This window comes from Brachyistius frenatus, unplaced genomic scaffold (genome assembly GCF_029030835.1).
Source record: "Brachyistius frenatus isolate BFR_SWC_R1_liver_20210118 unplaced genomic scaffold, ASM2903083v1 Contig_2, whole genome shotgun sequence".
Taxonomy (NCBI): Eukaryota; Metazoa; Chordata; class Actinopteri; family Embiotocidae; genus Brachyistius; species Brachyistius frenatus.
The window spans coordinates 7,591,534-7,612,696 of record NW_027210601.1 but is presented as its reverse complement, the minus strand read 5'-3'; the positions used below and the strand labels follow the sequence as shown (position 1 = coordinate 7,612,696).

General features: G+C 40.6%; 1 protein-coding gene across 2 annotated transcripts; it reads right to left on the bottom strand.

Moving 5' to 3' along the window:
* Positions 1-3,452: 3,452 nt before the first annotated feature.
* On the bottom strand, positions 3,453-17,563 carry laptm4b (lysosomal protein transmembrane 4 beta). Of its 2 annotated transcripts, XM_069697466.1 has the most exons (8): positions 17,480-17,537; positions 17,283-17,400; positions 15,548-15,665; positions 13,098-13,171; positions 12,892-13,014; positions 12,384-12,482; positions 10,187-10,282; positions 3,453-5,621 (listed from the first exon to the last, which is right to left on the bottom strand). In XM_069697466.1, the coding sequence occupies exons 1-8, from the start codon at positions 17,509-17,511 to the stop codon at positions 5,547-5,549; spliced, it is 735 nt and encodes a 244-aa protein (XP_069553567.1). In that variant the 5' UTR covers positions 17,512-17,537; the 3' UTR covers positions 3,453-5,546. The 2 variants fall into 2 exon arrangements, with proteins under 2 accessions (XP_069553567.1, XP_069553577.1); XM_069697476.1 differs by having other exon boundaries at positions 17,283-17,563.
* Positions 17,564-21,163: the final 3,600 nt, after the last annotated feature.

The following is a 21,163-nucleotide window of genomic DNA, read 5'->3' as shown; positions in this document are numbered from 1 at the left end:
CAAAGTGGTTCACTTTTTTTTTTTTTTTTTGCCGGAACAAAAAAAACAACAACTCATCATTTGCTTTTAAAGAAAAAGTTAAAAAAAAATAATAAAAAAAAGTCCATAAACACTGCTGTATGTTTTAGCTGACGTCAAATAATAATTAAAAAAAACACCCACAGTCAAATTTTACAAGTTAAACCTCCCAAATCTTTTGCTTCTCGATCAGTTTTTAAAAAGCGATCATGTTAGTTGAGTGTCCGATTAAACTACCTGAAGATGTTTCTGAAAGAATACCAGCAGTTCCATCTCCTCGAGATCCTTTTTTCCTTCACAGTTCTGGAGACTTTTAAGACGAAGATGTCAGAAGTGCTCTGCTTACGTGCTGCACCGGTTCTCAAGACTGTTGGATCCGCTGCAGCAGCTGAGTAACACGAGTCTACGCTGGACACTTGTTGCCTGCGAGTTCACACCACGTGTGGGTTGAAAGACGACCGCAGAGCTACGGACCAGCTTACGTGACTGTCGCGTAGAGGAGGGGGGGGGGGGATGAATGAGGAGATTAAATCACCCTGGAGGTGGCGGCGCTTTTACGCAGCTCTGGATTTCCACAGAGGTCAGAGGTCAGCCACAAATCTGCTGGGCTGCAGCTGTTTGGGGGTCGAGCGCCTTGCTGAAGGGCAGTGTGGAAGCGCAGGTGGAGAAAGTAGATTAATCCCGTCATGTGGAACTGCGGATGGACATCGGGATGAGGCTGACTTCGGCCTTTTTTGGGACCCCTCGGTGGCAGCACTCGGATCAGTAACGCTCAACGGCAGCAGGCCGGTTTAGAAGGTGGGTGAACACTGTTTAAGACCTTGTAATGCTCCATAGTCACACCGGAGCGATGAGAAGCAGCACTACTTCACAAAATAATGGAAAGTTTCAACGTCTTCACAACTGAGCAAACAACATTGATGAAGACCATTGATGAAGACCTTGAGGAACGATCACAAGCCTTTCAAATATGCCTTCAGGGTCCACAGTTGGAGTAGCTGTGCGCTACAGCACACATTGATCACGTGACATTCGGGGTGTCGGGGTCATTTTTTTTTTTAGAAAGCAATGTGTTTACGTCGTTTCAGCAAATGAATGCCAACAAAATATCCCCATCTTTATTCAAACAAATGAGATGTGCATCAGCCTGCTGGACATGTTTAGAACTGCTCAGCCTGTGAAAGAAGTATCATTTTGCACAAAATATTGAAAACAACCCTGTTGATGTCAGTGATGACGTTGAGCTTTTACTTTTCCAGATTTAAAAAAAAAAAAAAAAGTCATATTGAGATGCGCTGCGGGAAATGTAGATTCCAATGACATAAATTCACACAGGAGATATGTTAGTAGCAACTTTAAAACGTCCAATTTAGATATTTTCTGAAATATTAAAGGCCTGAAATGAGTTTGACTGTGCATTCACGGTCATTTGGTGCAGATCTGACCAAATGTTATCAGCTATAAAAGAATGATTTGAATGCACTCAATGTTGTGCCTGAAAAACTGAAAAGCGTCACTCACTCGGCACGCTATGATGAAATAAATCAATCCAATAGATGTTCAGATGTTATTCTTTTTGCTTCCCTACAGAGGCCTCAGGTATAAGCTGCCCATCATCCATCCAGTGGTTTGCCCCAGTTTTTCCACTCATCGCTTCCCTAAGCCCCTTAAGTCCCTTTTCTCGATTCCCAATTAAATTGAATGAAATCATCCCTGGTGATCTGATTCACGTGCAGCAGAGGCCCTGCATGAAATGAGGACAATATCTAAAGAGGCTGCACAATAAGATCTGAATCAACACGTGTGGACAATCGGCACCAAACATAGATTTTTAAAGCATGTCTAGGGTTGCACGGCATCCTCAACATGTTTCTTTTATTTGAACTGTTTGTGTTTCATTGTCAAGCTATGTTTGTTATTATTGATTTTTTTTTTTTTTTCTCACCACATTGAGCACGGCCTGAATGTTACGTCACATCACTTCACATTTACTGGATGCCGTGTGACTTAAACTCACACACGTGTCACCGGTCATAAACGTCCCTCACATACACGCTGCATGGGTCGCTCGTTTTATCAGTTTAGTTAGTCCACGGCCTGTTTTAGGGTACGATTTCAGAGCAGAGTTTCACTATCCAGGTCACACAAATTCTGCTGATGTCACGTTACAGCCCTCTCTCTGCCCCTCACAAGCATTTCAACTAGAAAAGAGACAGAATGTAACCCCGCTTGTTTTTGTTTTTTTTCCTGTCCTGTCCCAGTGGCAGAAAGTCTGTCTGGTATCCTACTGTCTGACCTGAGGTAATGCCAGCCTCCATTTTGAGGCAGGCGGGTAAATCCTTGTTAATCTGCCAGTTTGTTAGTCCACACTGAGGGACAGATATAGAAACTACTTTTTTTTTTTTATTTTATTATTTTTACAATCATGGTCTCAAAACCAGACTGTGTTCTGTTGAGATGTTTGAATAATAACTATCCACAAATAACAAGGCTGTTGTCTGTACAGAGAAAATGCTGTGTACTAGTTTTCTTCTGGAAAAGTATGAGAAAATTCTCCAAAAAAAAACCTGGTTCTGTAGGGTGAATCTTTTTGGCACTGAGTGGATCCAGTCAGCCCTCAACGCTCAAATTCAGCCGATGATGCGTTCAATTTTTGTGGAGTGGCATTTCCCAGGATGCCGTCCCCTCTGACCTCAGGACAAAAACAGGATGCTTCACACATAAACCACATAACTGAATTTAAAGAAGGCTTTAAATGAGTGTTTCTTAGGTTCCGGCCTCAGAACACACCAGTCGTTTTTTTGACCCGTCAAAGCTGGAAAATCACCATATTTCATCCAAAAAAACATGTGCCTAAAATTATAGTAGTGTTTTATGATTGTTCACGTTAAGAAATACCTTATTATTTCTGTATCGTGACTAACATTTGGACCATCCCACAGAGTAGACACTGCCAGCTGCTGCTCAGCAGTCTCAAAAGCAAGAAGGTTCTGGGTTCGAACCTCGGCCGGAGCCTTCCTCCGTGGACCTCTCCCTGGGTACCCTGGCTTCCTTCCACGGTCCACATACATGCACGATGGGTTAATTGGTGATTACAAATTGCTTATTGAGACTGAAGAATTTAGAAAACATCAGACCCTGTCACCATCTTCAGGATAAAGCAGGTATAGATGTTGTGGATTTTATACCAAACCAAGAAAACAAAACCATTACGGGTGCATTACTTACTGTTTTATACTTTCAAATGGCAGGTAAAAAAAAAAATAATAATAAAAAAATAAACACATCCTTTTGGGCTCTTTTTTTTTCATCCTCAAGTTTCTCCAAACAACCCGTTAATTTGAATATTTCAGAAGTGATTCACCAGGTCAAAATTACACTGAAGAACACTGAAGAACAATAAAAACAAAAACTCCAGCAGACAGTGGTTGATTTAGTTTTTTTATTACTCAGAATTGAACACATGAGCTCATGCAGATCCAACAAGAGGAGAAAGAAGAACAGTCTTGAAGTGACTAAATAAAATGAGGCGTCAGCCATCCGCTGGTCCAGATACTGTGCAAGCTGAAACCCTGCAGGACTCAGCTTCAATCAACCAACATGAAAATCTGTCAGCTCTGCAGCTCTTCAGACACATCACTCAATATATATGTACAGGTGGATTTGTGTCTTGTTTTTAGAAGCTCGCATCATCCGGACAAATTGCTCCTGATCACATCAGAACCACTAATAACACAGCAACGATGGACAAAACACAAATACATCAACTTTTCAGTGAGCTCACACTGACTTTAAAGTGCAATTTCATTTTCGGCTTTGTTGGATTTGCAAAAGCGGCGGTCATAAACACGGGGACAACGATGGAGGGGCCAACGAATGGCTACATTATCGACTACAGTATTAGTATCAAATGGAATAAAACTACTTCGTGGTACATGTATTTCCAGGTCTAAAGAGTCGGTGGTGCATCGTTGCATAGTCTGAAGGATAAAATGTAAATGTGTGGTTTTCTGTTGGTAGCAAATACTTCTTAGGAATTACTGGAAAAACAGGATTAAGTATACATATTATTTTTCCCATAATCATCTGTCCGAATGCTCCACTGATTGCCCAAACAGTTCCCAGCAAAGGACGAGCGTTTGCACTGTTTAACTAGCTTCATACATTGATTTTGTGCTATTGAGCCGAGCTAAATCGTTGCTTTAGATTCCACCTGATGTTAATTTCAAAAAGGTCACCAGCACAGGAAACACTACATCACGATATCACCGCGTGTGCATAAAAAGGACCTAAGAGTTACATCATAATGTCACCCGCAGGAAAGCGCGCGCGCGCACACGCACACGCACACACACACACACACACGTACACTAAGTCTCTGGATGTACAGCAGCATGTTACGTAGCCTTTATAGGAAAATGCCCTCAGTCCAGCTAAGTTAGCTCAACTAAAAAGATCAGATTACACACCATAATCCACGTACAAAAAAACCCAATAAAGACAGTCGATGCTGCTACAGCTCGACGGGAACACAAGACAGACATCTCAACATTTTCACACTTCTACTGCGTTTTGCCGTTCTGGATCGGAGACCGTTTTGTCTGCAATAAGTGCTTCACATTAACGTTTTAGATTTTTGAAAAAGACAGGACGAGGACAGGAAGGCAAACTGGAATATTGCGATTGCAAGTCAACGGGTGAGGAAGGTTTTCACTGGCAGTCGATGGGTCGCACAATTACAGACGGCGGGAGGTGGATACAAAAGGAAGACATAGCTGTGATTGGTCAAGGAACCTCTCTCAACATGCTTTCCAGCAGAACGAGCTACGTCAGCACCCTGGTGATACTTTATCATGACAGGACAGCCTTTCACTATTCACGTCTTTTTCTCTCCATTTTCACGGTTATACAAAAAAAGTCATACAAAAATACCCCGACATTACATTCAATGAAGGAAAACTTCTCTGAAAAAAAGTGCTCTTGTAGAACTGATGGTGTATGTCGCTTTCCTTCTCACTCGCTCTGTTGCTATCTCTCTCTTCAGGTAGTTTGTTTCGAGACAAAGACCGCGAGGGTAATTCACAGTATTGGGGGTTAACAGTTGGTGGCCAAACCACTTTTCACTCACAGAAAAGTGCACATCGAGTTGGGTCAGAGCGTTCAGGGCCGGCAAGAGTTTAGATGTTTCCAGGGAACAGCAGCTGCCCGGAAGGGAGGGTTGGTGGTGGTGGTGAAGGAAAGGTCTGAAAGTTCCTGTCATGCTGTCCTTGGGAGGAGGACAGAGGAGACAGAGAGGGAGGACAATATGTCACAACAACTATGGGCAGCGGAGAGAGGGAAGAGTTAATGACAATACTGGCTCAGGGTCGGCCTAATCTAATCTAAAGTTGGCAGGAGTCCAAGCTGAAACCAGCATCTAAGACTTTGTTTCGTCTCGTTTTTCAGCACGTTGCAGCCGGCGTTGGGGTCCTACTGTTGGAGGGAGATGTGGAAGGTGTTGGGGTTGATTCCAGCCGCGAGGGTGCCTCTCATGCCTCCATATACTGGGGGGGGGGCTCCTTTGGTGGGATGGCGATGGCTTCCTCGTACGGTGGCAGCAGAACCTGAAAGGTAACAAAGAACCAAGCGACAGCTCAGCCCCAACTCATAGCGCAAATACATCTTCTATTCTGTTGTACTTAACGTTAGTATAAGTACATGGTGATGGTTTTAAAATTTTAAATGCTTCTGACTAAGCACTCATTTTGTTTGAAAGTAAATCAGCTAATGGCTGAAAAACGTAAAGAATCCCATCAATCTTTTGAAAAGACTTCTTATCATGAGACTTACTAATATTAATACTAATACCCGAATGATTATTTCTGTAGTCGCACATCTCATGAAACTAAAGTATATGAGCAACAAACATGTTCAGTCCTGTGAAAACTAAATCAAAGTAAGGACATTGTACAACACTTATTTACTAATAAACTACTGGCCAAGATTTCCCTACAATAATCCCTCATCCCCATTTCTGATGAAACAAGGACATGGAAACAAAAGTAAGGAACTTTAAATTTATTAAAAAAAAAGTAAACTATGAACGCAAACACAAATTGAAAGACTAATGCAACATACTCATTACAAAAAGGTCAAGGGTGCATAACTTGCCGTTTATAATCTACCCTGTCCTGATCTACATCTGTTGTATATTTTGTGGAACAAAATATTCTAAAGGTCAAACAGTCCATTTACAGGCTTTTCTGCCTTATATGAAAGTAAATGCTGAGTTTGTAAGTGATTGTTCTGCACTCGGGTGACATGATCACGCCTGAGAAATTCCCACTGCTGAAGAAGTGCATGCGATGTGGCTGAAAGCTCCCCAAGGCTGATCAGTGGAACTTTATATATTGTTTTTAAAGACCAAGAATGAACTTTACTATTCTTAAATTCTACACACACACACACACACACGCACACACACACACACACACACACACACACACACACACACACACACACACACACACACACACACACACACACACACACACACACACACACACACACACACACTACTTTGCAGCTTTGTATCTCAACATAAATGCCTTATGTAACTTCTGACTGAGAAAAAAACAAAACATAATATAAATCAATAAACTGCAGCATTAATTAGCCGAGTCCACATACAACCTTACTTTTTCTGGTTTGGCCAAATGGATTTGTTTGCCAGACTTCAAATGGAAACTGCTGTGAAACTGAGAATTTCCCGACTTCATACAGAAACTCTTCTTTACTTGTTCTGCCATCACACAAAGTTTTAATTATCCTGTAATTGTCACTTGTGGCCAAAGAGGCTGCTTTTAGACAACAAAGTCTCACCTCAAGCTGTGCCTGAAATAACTGCCACGATCCGTCAGTCCTTCACTAGTCCCTACATGTGTGACGTTTCTGACAATCCTCATTTTGCGTCACCACTGCTGTGAGCTGCAGTGTCACAAATCTGAAATGTTTGCCTCTATAATTTACAGTGACAAGGCAGTGTACGCGATACGGACACTACTTTTTTGTTCCACTGAAAGAATTTTTAGGCACTATGTGGTGCAGAAGACAAAGAGAAAATGTAGTGCACGTCGTCATATGGTGAACAGGAAGTGATTTCTGACATCTTGCTACGCTGCCCTTTATTCCATCCTCGCGGAAGCCATGACGAGCGGCGAGGACGGCATTCAAACACGTCCCTCTGCTTTACGGGGCCAGATTGCGTTCTCTCCGTCCGAGGGCTTTCTCTGTGTTATAATGGTGTTATAAAACCGGCACTGCTGCTAATTCAGTCAGAGAGAGAGGGAGGGAGAGAATATGCTCCGAGGGGATGTAATTGTGAAACGGCCAGGGAGGCCCGGCGAACACATCACAGGGAGGATTTGAAATGAAGCGGACAAGCAGACAATTATGTAACACAACCAGAAGAAGAGAGCAGGACGGACGTAGATATAGAGAGAGGGGGATGGAGAGAATAAAAAGAGAGAGCGAGAGAGAGAGAGAGATGACCGTCGTGCATTTTAATGGCATTTGTATAAAAGCAGGGCAGATAAGCAGCTGGGTACTTGATGTTCGAGGCTGTAAAAAGCCATTTAGACACACTGCCGGCTTTCTAATAGTAAAAATAGACGGAGCACTCCATTCAGCGGTGTGGGGAGTTCGGGAATGTAAAACCAAGTTGTCAATATTTCGTCCAACATTAGAGATTTTTAACCTGTTCATGTGCCACAAATATTTGTTGCATTCAAGCACAATTTGTTTCCTCATACTTCTCTAATTTAAATTCAAACAAGCTTGTGCTGTGGCCTTCGCTCTGACCTCGTTTCGTCAGCTCAATATTTGGGGCTTTTTTTGTTTTTAAAATTTCTTTCTTAGTATTAATTACTGTTCGTGTATATCCTTATGTGTTGGTGTTTACTTTGTACATATGCTTAGTTTCAGGTTTCACTAGCTAGCTGATAAGTCATTTATAAAGGCATGTTTTCTTATTCTTATTTTCACTGTGCACCTTTTTTTTTTTTAATCTATCATGCCTTATGATGCAAATTTTCACACAGAGAAGTGTTTAATAACACACAGAATTCAAAGTCACATCAATTCAGGCTCATTAATACCTTCAGAGCTCCAAGACTGACAAAAGACAATTGGAAGGTTATCAGATGAGTCAAAAATACAAAAGAGTGTAAAGAGAAATATACATTTTATCCATTACTTCTACACTTTGATCAGTTGGTACAATGAATTCAAACTTTATTTTATTTTTCCCACGCTTGTTTTATTTTGTAGCTCATATCAATACATTATACCTTCTGTTTTCTCTATGTGATATTTAATCATATGATTAGAAGTTAAAAACAAGTGTAAAGATTTATATTTCTTGTTGAACCCTTTACTGGTGTATTCCGTTATATTTTAGATTCATTTGACACCTTTTATTTTTCACTTTTTATCTGCTTGGGGCTCCATACTTACCTGATAACCCCCACAGACAGGCAACGTTTTGTTCTCAACTTCCTTTATACTAATTATTTAATATATTTCCAAATCAAGTATTTTCAAAACTGTGTTTTTGTGTATTCAGATTGTCCTCCATCATAGCTGCAGTGGACAAAGTGGCCAACCCATATCCAATATCTGCTGAGGGACCATATGATATACAATATGACATCAGACCCTGCTGGATTAGCTCCTGGGTGCGCAGCCTATTTCGAAAGGTGAAAAACGTCAGCAGTGTGAAGCGGGCCTACGACACCGCAAGGACAAAGTGACAGACAGATGAAGTACTGTGCGCCGAGACGACAGTGGGTGTGAGGCAGATTAATGTCTTATGTATCAGCATGGAGGATTACAAACGGACAGACAAATGGAAACCGTGACTGTGCTAAAGCCTCTCAGAAACACTCTGAGTCAACGCTGAGGGGGGCCGAGTGGGCTGGACGACACCCGGCTCGACTCAACCACACCTCGGGACGACCTACAGCACTTCACTGTACAGTGTCACTTCACTGACTGTCAGACCGACTGCACGGCAACAACACCGGGACATTTAAACAGCAGAATGTGGACCCTGGACAGCTTCACTATAAACTGCTCTACCGTCTACAATATGAACTATTTAAACCAACATTAAAGGGTGCTATAGAATTACTAATCACTGTGTAATTTCTAAACAACTTCCTGTAAAAATTGATATGTGTAGGATTTTAATACTGGTAAACAATATTTTAGCAGACTGTTTTTTTTGTGTTTTTTTTTAAATAATTTGCCAATAACTGGCCAGTGGTTAAAATACTACACATAGCATCTTCGCCTGTCATGTATGTAAGAGTCGGACACATAGAAAAACGCTCTTTTACCTCTGAAAGTTTTCAGAGCAGAACCAAACTAACCTGAACCCCTTGAAAGGTAAAAGTTATCTGATGTATATGACTGTTAAATGACCATAGGTTATCAAGAAACGTTTCTCTTTGGAAACAACTTTCTTTTCAGATACACTTTAAGTGAAACAAAACATTTCTATGCGTGACAGGGTCATTTCCTTTTCTGTTGTTTTGACAGTAAATAAAATGTCACTAAATTGCCAATTCAAACAATGTGGTAATTTTGCCTCCTTGATACGTAGCATTTACGAATGCAGAAAAAATAATTTTGGAATCTTTCTTTTATTGGAAGTGAAATGATATCTTACAATAAGGAGGACATCTGAGTCTGAGGTTGAGGTCAGTGAGGTTCTTTAAGAGATATTCTTACAAGTGAAAGATCTATTTATTTCTGCTCTATGTACAAGTCAAATTATATAAACATGGCAATGCAGACTACTCTCGTAATTCCTAAGATCCTTACCTTGCACATTAAGCGGCATCAACTCACTGAACTGCAATACATGCAAAAGTAAATATAGTCTACATTTTAGTGCTGCTAAATAAACCCTCACTATTGTTAATGCACTCTACTGAATTTAATGTACCAAGAATACAGATGAAAGTGACTTTTCTAAGCCTTTATCGGAATTATTTTCACCTAATAAAATGAACTGCGCGAGTAAAAATGAATGGTGGGCAAATGCAATTATATGACGATGTGACGGCGAAGGGATCGTCAGTGTGTCCTTGAGGTGAGGCCCTGGGGGGAGCACACGAGGACTCACCGCGGTGTCGTTAGTGGTGACATAGACAAGGACCTCCGTGGTGCCTCTGCCGCTCACATATCTGTAGCAGTTCCACACGCAGCCAATCAGGTAAGCCTGTGAGCAGGAGGTGAAAACAAAGAAGACACAATGACCTTCAGAGACACGGTCTCCACTTTTCATGATTACTGATGCCGCTCGCTGTGATTTAACCCATTCGTTCAAGGTTAGGGAAGGTGACAGCAGAGATGCATCTCATCGAGACGGGTAAAACGTGCCGATTCGATCCAGGTGTAAAAAAAATTATGAAGTTTCATGTGTGGACATTTTGTAGGACCCTTTCTGTTTCTCCGCCATTTTACCAAAAGCAACTTCTCAGGCATCTCTTGCTTCAGTGAGCCTGTGAGGTTTAGGTTTGTCTGACTTGGCAAAAGAAAAGGAAGTTCATTGTGCGTATGTGTGAGTAGCCTGCTGAGTCGGTACCTCTGCCAACCGAAAGAGCAACTGACCAGGAAGCCAAGCAGAGCGTTGGCCAATCACTTTACCATCTGCTGAGCTGACATCCTCGCTGTGCAACACAAGTGTGAGGTCGGCTTAACCAGCGTGCACCATTCTGGACATTTTAGATGTCGGTAAAACACCGTGCTTTACTGCTCAGCCATTTGAATTAGTAATGTTGGTCAAATTGATCAAATTTTAAAAGTCCTGTCTTCTACAAAAGAATCCCTACCACTGTTCAATCATTTTCTGTTTTGTTCTGCTGATTGAATTAAGCCCGCCCGTGTACTCTTCCTTTCACCAGTTTATTCTATCATTCTACTTCCAATCAAAGTACAAATGTAATTCGTTCTATTTGTTCTGCGCTGGATTTTAACACCATTTTGTTTTGAGGAAAGTGACATTTTGTCATTGCTAAATCTGAATTTGACCATGTCGCTCTTTTACTTTCAGCATCTGTCTCTCTCTTTTTACTCATCGAACCATTCATCCATTTCCATTTCCTCGGTGGTTGCGTCTTCAACTCTCTCTTCTCTCTCCAGCTCTCCCTCTTCCTGTCTGTCTCTGTCATTTAAGTGCAGTCAAGTGGAGGATGTTGGCTTCAGCAGGAACTTTAGCAGGTGTTCGCTGTGTCCTGAGAGCTGAATGTGTCCTTGAGCTTTCACATCTGGCGCTTTTCCGGGGGACTCAACTACCATTCGTATTGACAACATACAGTATATACTGCATGTGCAGCCCATCAATAAAAATGGGGTCCTATTGATTTTTTTGACTTCTGGAACAATAAGCGCCACATACTCTACAAAGCTTCCTTTGACGTGACATTTCCAGCTCTTCTGACTGCGAGTCCAGCAGTGTGTCTTCCAGTGGCTGCTCCCTGTCATAAAACCCCGGCTCTGGCTTTGGACGTCTGCCTAGAACATTTCTAATCTCAGTTTAGAGGAGAAACAACTTGATTTGATTGTACAGATGACTGCAACTTCATGCCCCATCTCGTCCCAGAGCCCCAGAGCGAAGCTGCGCCGGGAGAATCATCCATGCATTAAGGGAGAATTAGTTTGACGGGAGTTGGTTTCCTGTTGTCCCTGATCCGCTGCTCTCTGACTGTGTGATAATCTCACGGAGAGTATTGATGGGAATGCTCACACCGGTAGATTCATTATACATGCCATATGCTTCCTACTGCTAGGAAATGAGCACAGTGTGAGACTTAACCCTCCTGTTGTCCTTGGGTCAAAATGACCCGCAGCTGTGTTCAACCAACTTCTATTTTATTTCTATATTTTTATATTTTTTTGGGATCATTGGTCATCATTCTTTAAAAGAAACCCTCACAGCCTCTTTGTCACCAACGATCCCAAAAAATATGAAAATAAAATAGAACTTGGTTGAACACAGCTGCGGGTCATTTTGACCCAAGGACAACAGGAGGGTTCATTTGCCTTAATCACTTTGCAATATGATGAGCAAATCTATATATATATATATAAAAAAAAGAAAAAAGGGGCAGTTCCCTGGTGAACAAATGTTCGGCAAGTGTGTGTAATCTGTATCAATGTGTTGCAAGTACAAAACACATTTTACAAGTATATGTTTTTCTACGCATCTGCACAGATTTACATGTCAGTCAACTTGGATGTTGTAACGAACAAAACCCCAAACAATGTTGCGAGGCCAGAGCTAAGGCCATAGGAGAGATACAGACAGTCTGCAGTCTTACCTTGAAGGAGAGGATGCAGCCAATGAAGAGCAGGACTGCAAAGACTAGGCACATGTTGTTGGTGGACATGATGTCCTCTTTGTAAGGGAATGTCCCCGGCTGGAAGGGAGGGAGAGAGGAAGATGAAGAAATGAGAAACATGCGACATAAAGTACACAAGTGACCTTTTCCAAAATTTAGCCACTGACAAAGATGGACCTTTCAGTCCTCAACAAGCACGGAGTCTAAAAAGGACACCTAATCTATAATAACTACGACCTGTGCTCAGGCCTGGGTGGCCTGCTTTTATCGAATGCCTCTTCTTTAGCAGTGTTACTTAGCAGATGCTTTGGTCAAGTACTTAACCCAGAATCTGTCATGGCAAACCGAGTTAAGAGACAGTGAGATATTCCTTGCTTCCAAATATTTCATGTTGTAGAATGGGACATTTCCATGAAGAAGACATGAAACGTCAGGCATCGTTTAGACACCTGGGTATGTGTTCAAGTTGGAATGAACGGGTCCTCACCAGCTGCTGGAGGTAGTCCTGCACCGTGTTGGGATAAACCACCACACTAATGGCTACCAGTGTGTTGAGGGCAAAGTCGAAGATTTGGTAGCAGAAGAATGGAATGATCCAGGCAGCATGTTGCTGTGTGGAAGAGATTCAGATTAGCTGATTAAACTCCCAAGTCCTCATGTGTGTCTTTGAATCTCATTTGGTTTTGTTTGTACCTTGTAAGCACCATACGTTGCCATGCCACATATAAGAATCATGAGTAGGGATATTGCAGTGGCTATGCAGATATCTGCGGGAAGAAAAACACAAACAAACAGACAACAATGTGAGAACAGATAAGAAGCATCTGAAGTATAGTCTTCAACATCCTCCTCGTATTAGACATATTATAACAAGCTATTTTGATTCTTTTTTGAGATTGGCTTTCCCAAAAAGTGTGAGTTGTCTTATATTTAAGGACTATTACATAGTCATAACATCAGCTTTTGTCAGTGAAGAGTGCCAGTGTAATTAGTCAGTCTTCTACAAAGAGTGCTGCATTATGGGTCGCTTTTAGCCTTCGTGTTGCGAAGCTAGTCAATATTTTCATTACCCTTTATCAGTCAGTCGGACCTCAAAGTGTTTCATTAGCTTATTTAGCGTACATTTTACTTCCTAATGTCATATATTTCGGACACTTACTTTATTATGATGTTTTTCTTATTACAAATACTGTCATATATGGTACATTTATGGCACTAGCAATATTAATGCTGATGACCAACCCTAAGTAGGCCGTGTTTTTTTTTTTTTTTACAAAACAAAGCACCGTAAGTAACCCCAGTATTTATAGCACTCAATCTGCCTTTGGACAAAACATGATGAACATGTAATTGTTATGCAAGAGGGGCTTATATTGGCCAACTATAACATCATTCTCACAATCACTGATGAGACACATGTCACTGTCAGTGGGGCACTCAACGCAGTAACTAAAATCCTCCACAGATATCAAGGTCAAATAAGATGTGTATGTACTGTTAGGTAAGAAGAATCCCAGATTAGAGCTGGAAAATATAGCACTATTTTGTCAATATTGTGATATTAAACTTGATATTGTGATACAGTATAATTTTCCTGGTTTCAAAGGCTGCTTTACAGTGAAATTACATCATTTTCTGAACCTACCAGACTGTTTTAGCTCTTCTATTATTTGGCTTTTCCACTTAGTCATTATATCCACTTATCAAATTATTTGGTCAAAAATATTGGTCTCATATCATTTGTGCAGACTGATATGATTATATATGAAATAATAGTGCAAAATGGCACTTACTGAACTTGATCATAAACGCTGGTATTGTTAACCAATTTTCCATAACTTCATCAAATACAAACTCTCAAAAACCGAATGCAATCATGCTTAACCTCACCGATACGGTGTTAAGACCTAAGAAGGGATTCTCTTCTAAGTATATCAATCCCTGCCGCGGACACACAAGTTCACACATACAATATATAAAAACACAATACATGTCTGTAGAAATGCACTGCGACCAATCACGTCCCCCGCACACGAGATTTCGATGCACATGATCAGTGGCGCTGGTTCTATTGACACCCGTCTATTCAAAATACATGACACCAGCTCATCGCCATCCTTTTCCCGTGTTTTACAACACGCGCTCGATGCTGCACGAGCATAAACGCTACAGCGTGCGAGAGGGGGAGACAGTCAAGATGGCCCTTTTAATCCGACGGAGAATTAGAGCAGTCGTTTTTAATCAAAGTCGCCAGTGACAGTGTCTGTGGCCTACCAGAGGCGACTGTGATGATGATAGCTGCCGGAGGGGAAGCACTGAAAATACACATTCACTCTGATGTGTTCTCTATGGTGCCCGGCTTACTCAGCTACGTCTGTGCTGAGAGCAGCATTCTCAGAAAAGAAGTGGTGGGCAGAAAGGGTAGACGATTTTACAGCTGCGGATACGCGTGGAGCTATTTGGACATGACAGTGATTTTAATGAGCACTCTGAGGCAGAACCGTAAAATGCACCCAAATAAATTGTTACTGAGCCATGAAACTCGATGTTGTGTGGGAGTTGGGCTCCTGTAATAGCTTAATCTAGCGTCGCTATTGACTGCTCATGAGTCATTCTTTCATTTAAGTTAATTACACACAAATGTCTTAACTTATTTGACTAGGGTTAGGGTTAGAGAGTGTTAAAGAAAAACAAACAAATACTCAAAAAACAAAGCAAGTCTTGACAGCAAATCTGAGTGATACGTCCTAGGTGGGTGGGTTGAATCATGTACGACAACTATGAAGGTTTCTTTTAAGGATGCAGCTAAAACAAAAAAAAATTTAATCATTGATTAATCTGCTGATTATTTCCTCGAATAGTTGTGTATTTTGACGATAAAATGTCAGAAAGTAATGGAAAAATGCCAACTGTGACGTCTCAAAGTCTCTGGCCAGCAGTCAAAACCCGAAGATAATCATTTCACAACAGAAAACAAACCAGCGAATCCTCGTATTGGAGGAGTTGAAACAACAAAATATTTGACTTCAAATGGTTTTCGCGCCAGGTAAGAAATTGAACATAAACTATCATATCACTTTATAATGTAAAGTCAGACATGTAACCGTGTGTGTGTGTGTATGGGGGGGATTAGTTGCACTCACTTGCATCGTCCATGACATCAATGTCAGTTCCCAGCTCGGAGCTGGTAAGGTGGTAGCGGTACTGAATTGGGTCATTGAGAGCCGACAACAAGATGAGTAGGACCACTGCATTGATGAGCTGCCGGGAAGAGAAAATCAATATTGACATTAAATTGCATAGTGGAGTTCTCTATTTTTAGTCCCCATCCTGCAGTTATGTGACAACGCAGACATCACTAATCAGAGTAGTAGCTTGAAGAAGTGATGATACACCGTCCTTTTTCTTGTTGCGGTGTTTAAGTAATACAAAAAGAAAAAATAAGTACAGGTGAGGTAAAGAAATCCGTCCCCCCCCCCTTTTTTTTTTTAGTTCATCTTTAAAATATGAAACAGCATAGACACACTAACTAAAGAAATATGCAACGGGGCATCATGATCAGGGATTGTATTCATTTCTATCCTATTCAATTAGCCTATCGATAATATTTCTGATAAATCATTTGTTAATAAACTGTCTGAAAATATATCCTCATCTTTCCAAGAGGATACGTATTGAAATTGCTTGTTTTGTTGAACCATCAACACACAATGTAGATCATTTGCACGGCCTTTTTTTTTCTTTCTGTTAATTCACAGTCGCTGCAAATAACATTTGCTGTCATCATTGATTATTCTATATATATATATATATTTGGGGATTAACAGATTAGATGTTTTGTATTTAAATAGCAAGAAAATGGTGAAAATCTTTTCCAAAAGCCAAACGTGCAGCCTAAAATGTCTTGTTTTGTCCCGACTAACAGTCCACAACTAAAAGATCATCATCATGGAGGACTAAAGAAAGCTGCAAACTAGAGAAGTGTCGTTTTTTTTTTTTTTTTTTTTTTTTTGTCATTTAAAAATGACTACAAATTATTGACGATTAACCAAAATAATCGGCATTTAATTTGTTGTATATCTAAATTGTTTCAGCTCTAATGTCACGTGTTATTTCGTAGATGATAGATATGAAAGCAGCATTGATGAAACTGCTGACCGGGATCAATACAGCTATCACATCCTAAACCTTATGTCACCGTTGAAACCTTTCGCGAAAACACATCTTATGTAGGTATTTGTTGCTTTTTCTGGCGAGCGGACGTTGTTTATTAGTGGCGGACCGCAAATAAACCACTTGTTTACTAAACAACCTTACTAAAGGTCGGGGATTTACGAGGCTTAATTGAACTATGTTTACAACTTTAGGTTAAAAACGGAAGCGAACTATATTTAACCCGGTTCAAACGTAGGACAAATCACAGAAGGGCGAAATAACAACGTTAACCTTAATGTTGGCTTAAAAGAAATATAACTGCACCGCAAGAAAAACACGTGTGAATGTCATGTTAAAACGCTTACATTTTGATTTTAAAAAAAAAGAAAAAAGAAAAGTATTTTTATATGACCGAGAAAGAAATATGTTGACGTTGGTGAACGATCAGCTGCCGCGGTTTGTTTTATTTACTTAAACCGAGTGCATCCTGCAAAAATGACCAAATCAAGCGGAAAAAAAAACAAAAACAAATGAAAATCAACAACAGTTTTAGCCAGCTAACTTCGCTACGGCTGTAAAAACGAAACGGCACTGGACGTTTTACGAAACTATTTCATCGCATATGAATACTTGGTATATATATATATATATATATACCAAGTATTCGTGCACATTTGGCTCTGACGTCTGCCTGGAAAAAAACAAAAACAAATCGGGACTCACCATATACCATATTCCCAGAATAATGGTGCCCGTCCGTACATGGCAGCAGAGGCAGCAGCTCGTCGAGTACCACCGGTCCCACGGCGAAATCATCTTTAATCGCGCTGTCGGTTTCACGCTATTTCATGAAAATTGATCAGTCAGGGCAACAATGTTGGGTGGGGGGGAAAAAAAAAAAAAAAAAAAAGACGGAATACTTAAGCGTCCTCGGTGCTCGGACCGCTAACATCCAGCGTTGTGGTTTGAAGCCTGGTTTCCGTAAGTGGCGGTGGTGGTGGTGGTGATGGTGGTGGTGGTGGTGGTGGACTCCTGCTGGAAAACACGGAGCCGCTAATCCGGCTCATCCCGGAGTCACGTGGCCGCGGGAGGGATTTTAAACCAAGATCAGAGGGCTGGATGGATGGATGGATGATGCTTTTATAATCACACAAAATATCTCATTATGACCCTGACTTTAACTAATGCCAGTGAACGGAGCTGCGTATTAGTGGCAGTTTCTTATTGGGAGAAATTAGGTTTATTTCACTGCCCATTCAAAAAGAAATATAACCGTCAATGTGTTTGGTGTTTTCCTGGTTCATGTGTTCTTATTTGTACATTGTGAATAATATGGTCTTGTTTTGCGGCATAACGTTGTGATGTGAGTGCACTTACACTGGAAAAGTAATACAACAACAACAACAACAAATATATATATAATGAAATTAAACATACTGCTTTCACCTCTCAAAAAATCCTGAAAATCAAACAACCTCAAAAGGTAAAATCACGTTCACACCTATGAAGAAGGGTGAGAAGACGGCTAGATATTGCTCGATGATTAAAAGCGCGCGACAGGCAAGCCGTTCATCTGACTTTCTCTTTCTGTGGTTGACTCTCCTGTTCAGACAGACACAAGAACAATTTTGCTGTTATAAAAATGACTGAAATGTGATGAACAGACTGAAAACCTTATTTCTTCGCCACATGTCGCAAAATACACAACACGCAGTACGTCACAAAAATGTTTCAAATCAGAATATTATATCGTGAATACATATTGTGATATAATATCATTGATCCATCCCTATTATAAACCTAACAATAGGGACGTTCTCAAAGTGTTTCAACCTAATCATCATCTCCAGTGCAAGGCGGAATTGCAGACCGGGCAAAGTGGCCAACTTCCATGGGCTGTGAAGAGCTCCAGGGGCCTCCAAAGCTCCAAAAGTCACCGTGACCAATGGCTTGTGGTAATTTGACGAATTGGTAACTTTGTTTGGGACTAAGGGGATATGTATTACTGATACACAATATGAACAGGCATGATAGGGCTGAGGCAGGTGCTGATATAATGTGATTTTAAGTCCCTGTCATGGCTTGAGACCATCTTCATTTGAAATAACATCATGCTCTCATGATTTCTAAATAAATGTGTTTAATCAAATCTGGGGCCATTTATAATTCCAGCGTTTTCAAGTGTGCACAGAGAGAAGGAACAGCTGACAAATAACTAAAACCTAACCGGATGTTAAAACATTATTATTATTATTTTTTTTTTGAAAGACGTTCTCAAACTAAATGGAACAGCTAAATATTGATGTTCTTTTGTCGTGTTACAAAAAGAAACCAGACTTCATTTCACGTCAGTTTGTCTCTCGCTGTCTGTGCACCAAGCCCGACAGATGGGCCAGTGACCACAGCTCTAAGCTCTGGTGGGCGGACCGCATCATCGTCACATTAGGGGATTTTCCTCTCCTGCCATGACTTAATACTGACCAGACAGCCACCTCTTGTTGGAACAAAAAGTTGGAACGCAACACGAAGACAAAATCTCAAAGTCGTGCTGCATTTTACAGACGATTTTCCATATTACAGTCAGAGTGAGTGTCTGAACTACTTCACAATGCATGTGCGGAGCGGCTGCAGACATAATGACAGGAAATACACAGCCTTACAGTCTTTTTTTCCCTCAAACTTGGTGGAGCACAATATATTTATTATTTTAGCCTGTACAATGGCGCCTCATTCTTATGACTTGTTTGAAGACGTGACTATCTTAGGCCTCTGGGTTTCAGACACATGGACTTTAGATAGAGCTTTTTTTAAAACAGTATTAGCGAGTGAATTTCACAGTAGGGCTTTGAGCAACCACGGTACCATCCATTACCAAGTGACCTTCACTATTAATACATTTGCCTTTTATACACACACGAGGGGAAAAAAAAAATAAAAAAAAAATAAGCACAACAATCGTCCAGCAGGGAAGAATTATTCTTTTTTCTATATCCCACTGAAGTGAAGGTGAATGGGCAGTGAGCCAGAGATTGCGGGAGATTAAAAGATGGTAAATCCTAAATGAACTGAGAGATAAGGGATGGAGAGAGAGAGAGAGAGAGAGAGAGAGAGAGATGAGACGAAGGAGGTCAGGCTGTGTAAGCGTGCAACGCGGCTGCTTCAACCACATTGGCTGAGGCAGCTGTTTGGCCTCAGGAGGGTCACTGCAACCAGGGCCGAACACAGGGCTAACTGCTGACACAGGTTTGCACCACAGCATACAGCAAGTCCTCATTATATTTATGACAGATTTAGGATTAGTCTGAAAACAAAAATTAAAACAGCATGAAAGTGGACACATCTAAAATACCATTTACTGTCGGCACTGCTTGTGTGGAATTCTGGTAAAAGAATATGCCTCTTATCCATACTTGAAAGTTGTTATGGCATAAAAACTTAATTAAATAATGAGGCCCAAAAGTTCCTTACTACCTTGTAAAATTACTTTGCATTAAAAAAAAAAAAAAAAATAGACACAAATCTGTAGTGGAAATCACTGTATGGGCTCAGGAACACTTCCAATTGTCTGTGAACATGCTGCATCCACAAATGCATTTTACAACAGCGTGGCTCCAAAATAAGAAGAGTCCAGGTGCTAAACCTTCCTGCCTGCAGTCCAGAGCTGTCACCCATTGAAAACATTTGCCGCATCATTAAATGAAAAACACAACAAAGATGACCCTGAACTTTTGAGGAGCTGAAATGCTACATCAGGCAAAGTGGGACAACATTCCACTTTCAAAACTCCAGAAACTGGTCTCCTCAGCTAACAAACGTTTCCAGAGGTTTGTTAAAAGAAGAGGGGACGCAGCAGAGTGGTAAACTTGCAGCTGTCCCAACTTGTTTGAAATGTGTCAAATTAAAAATGAACATATATTTTCCAAAAAGAACATAACATTTCTCAGTTCCAACAGTTGATGTTAGCTTTGGTCTATTTCCAATTCAATTTAGGTTTCCATGATTGGAAAATCATCACATTATGGTTTTAATTTATATTTTACACAGCGTCCCAACTTTTATTGAAAGGGGGTTGTTTATTCTGTTGGTGTCCGCTGTGTTACTTTTCAACTTTAAGAAAGAAATGCAAACCATACCACAAACATATTTCAATGACAATGTGGTATTAAGCAGTTCTCATTTAATTTTCATCTTTACCAAACAAACATAGAAATAGCATTTGTATCTCCTCAATAAACAAAGTCATTCACAAAAAAACACTTCCTAGAGGCAAGTATATAAATACACGGATTGAATCATCATCTAACATAATCAGTAAAAATTTAACAAAAGGGCACCTGAAGCCACAGTGACACATAATTTTGTCCCTAGTGATCTAGCAGGTCTAGCTACCACCACCAGTTGATAAAACACCTTGATGTACTAGGACTGTGCCCACATGAATACGTTAATGTCCTCTAAACTGGATGCCCACAGAAAAGCTGCAATTTGTCTCCTTACAGAAAGCTATTCCAGTATACAGTATACTGAGTGGTACTCTAAGACCAGGTACTAACAGTTAAAGCAAAAGTTTGAGCATTTTTATTTCATGTACACAAGTACTATTA

Coding starts and splice junctions, on each gene's coding strand:
- laptm4b (XM_069697466.1), bottom strand. CDS start 17,511: ATGTTAGCGGTCCGAGCACCGAGGACGCTTAA. Junction 15,666..17,282: donor TTCTGGGAATATGGTATATG/GTGAGTCCCGAT, acceptor TCTTCCCGGCAG/CTCATCAATGCAGTGGTCCT. Junction 5,622..10,186: donor TCACCACTAACGACACCGCG/GTGAGTCCTCGT, acceptor GTTACCTTTCAG/GTTCTGCTGCCACCGTACGA.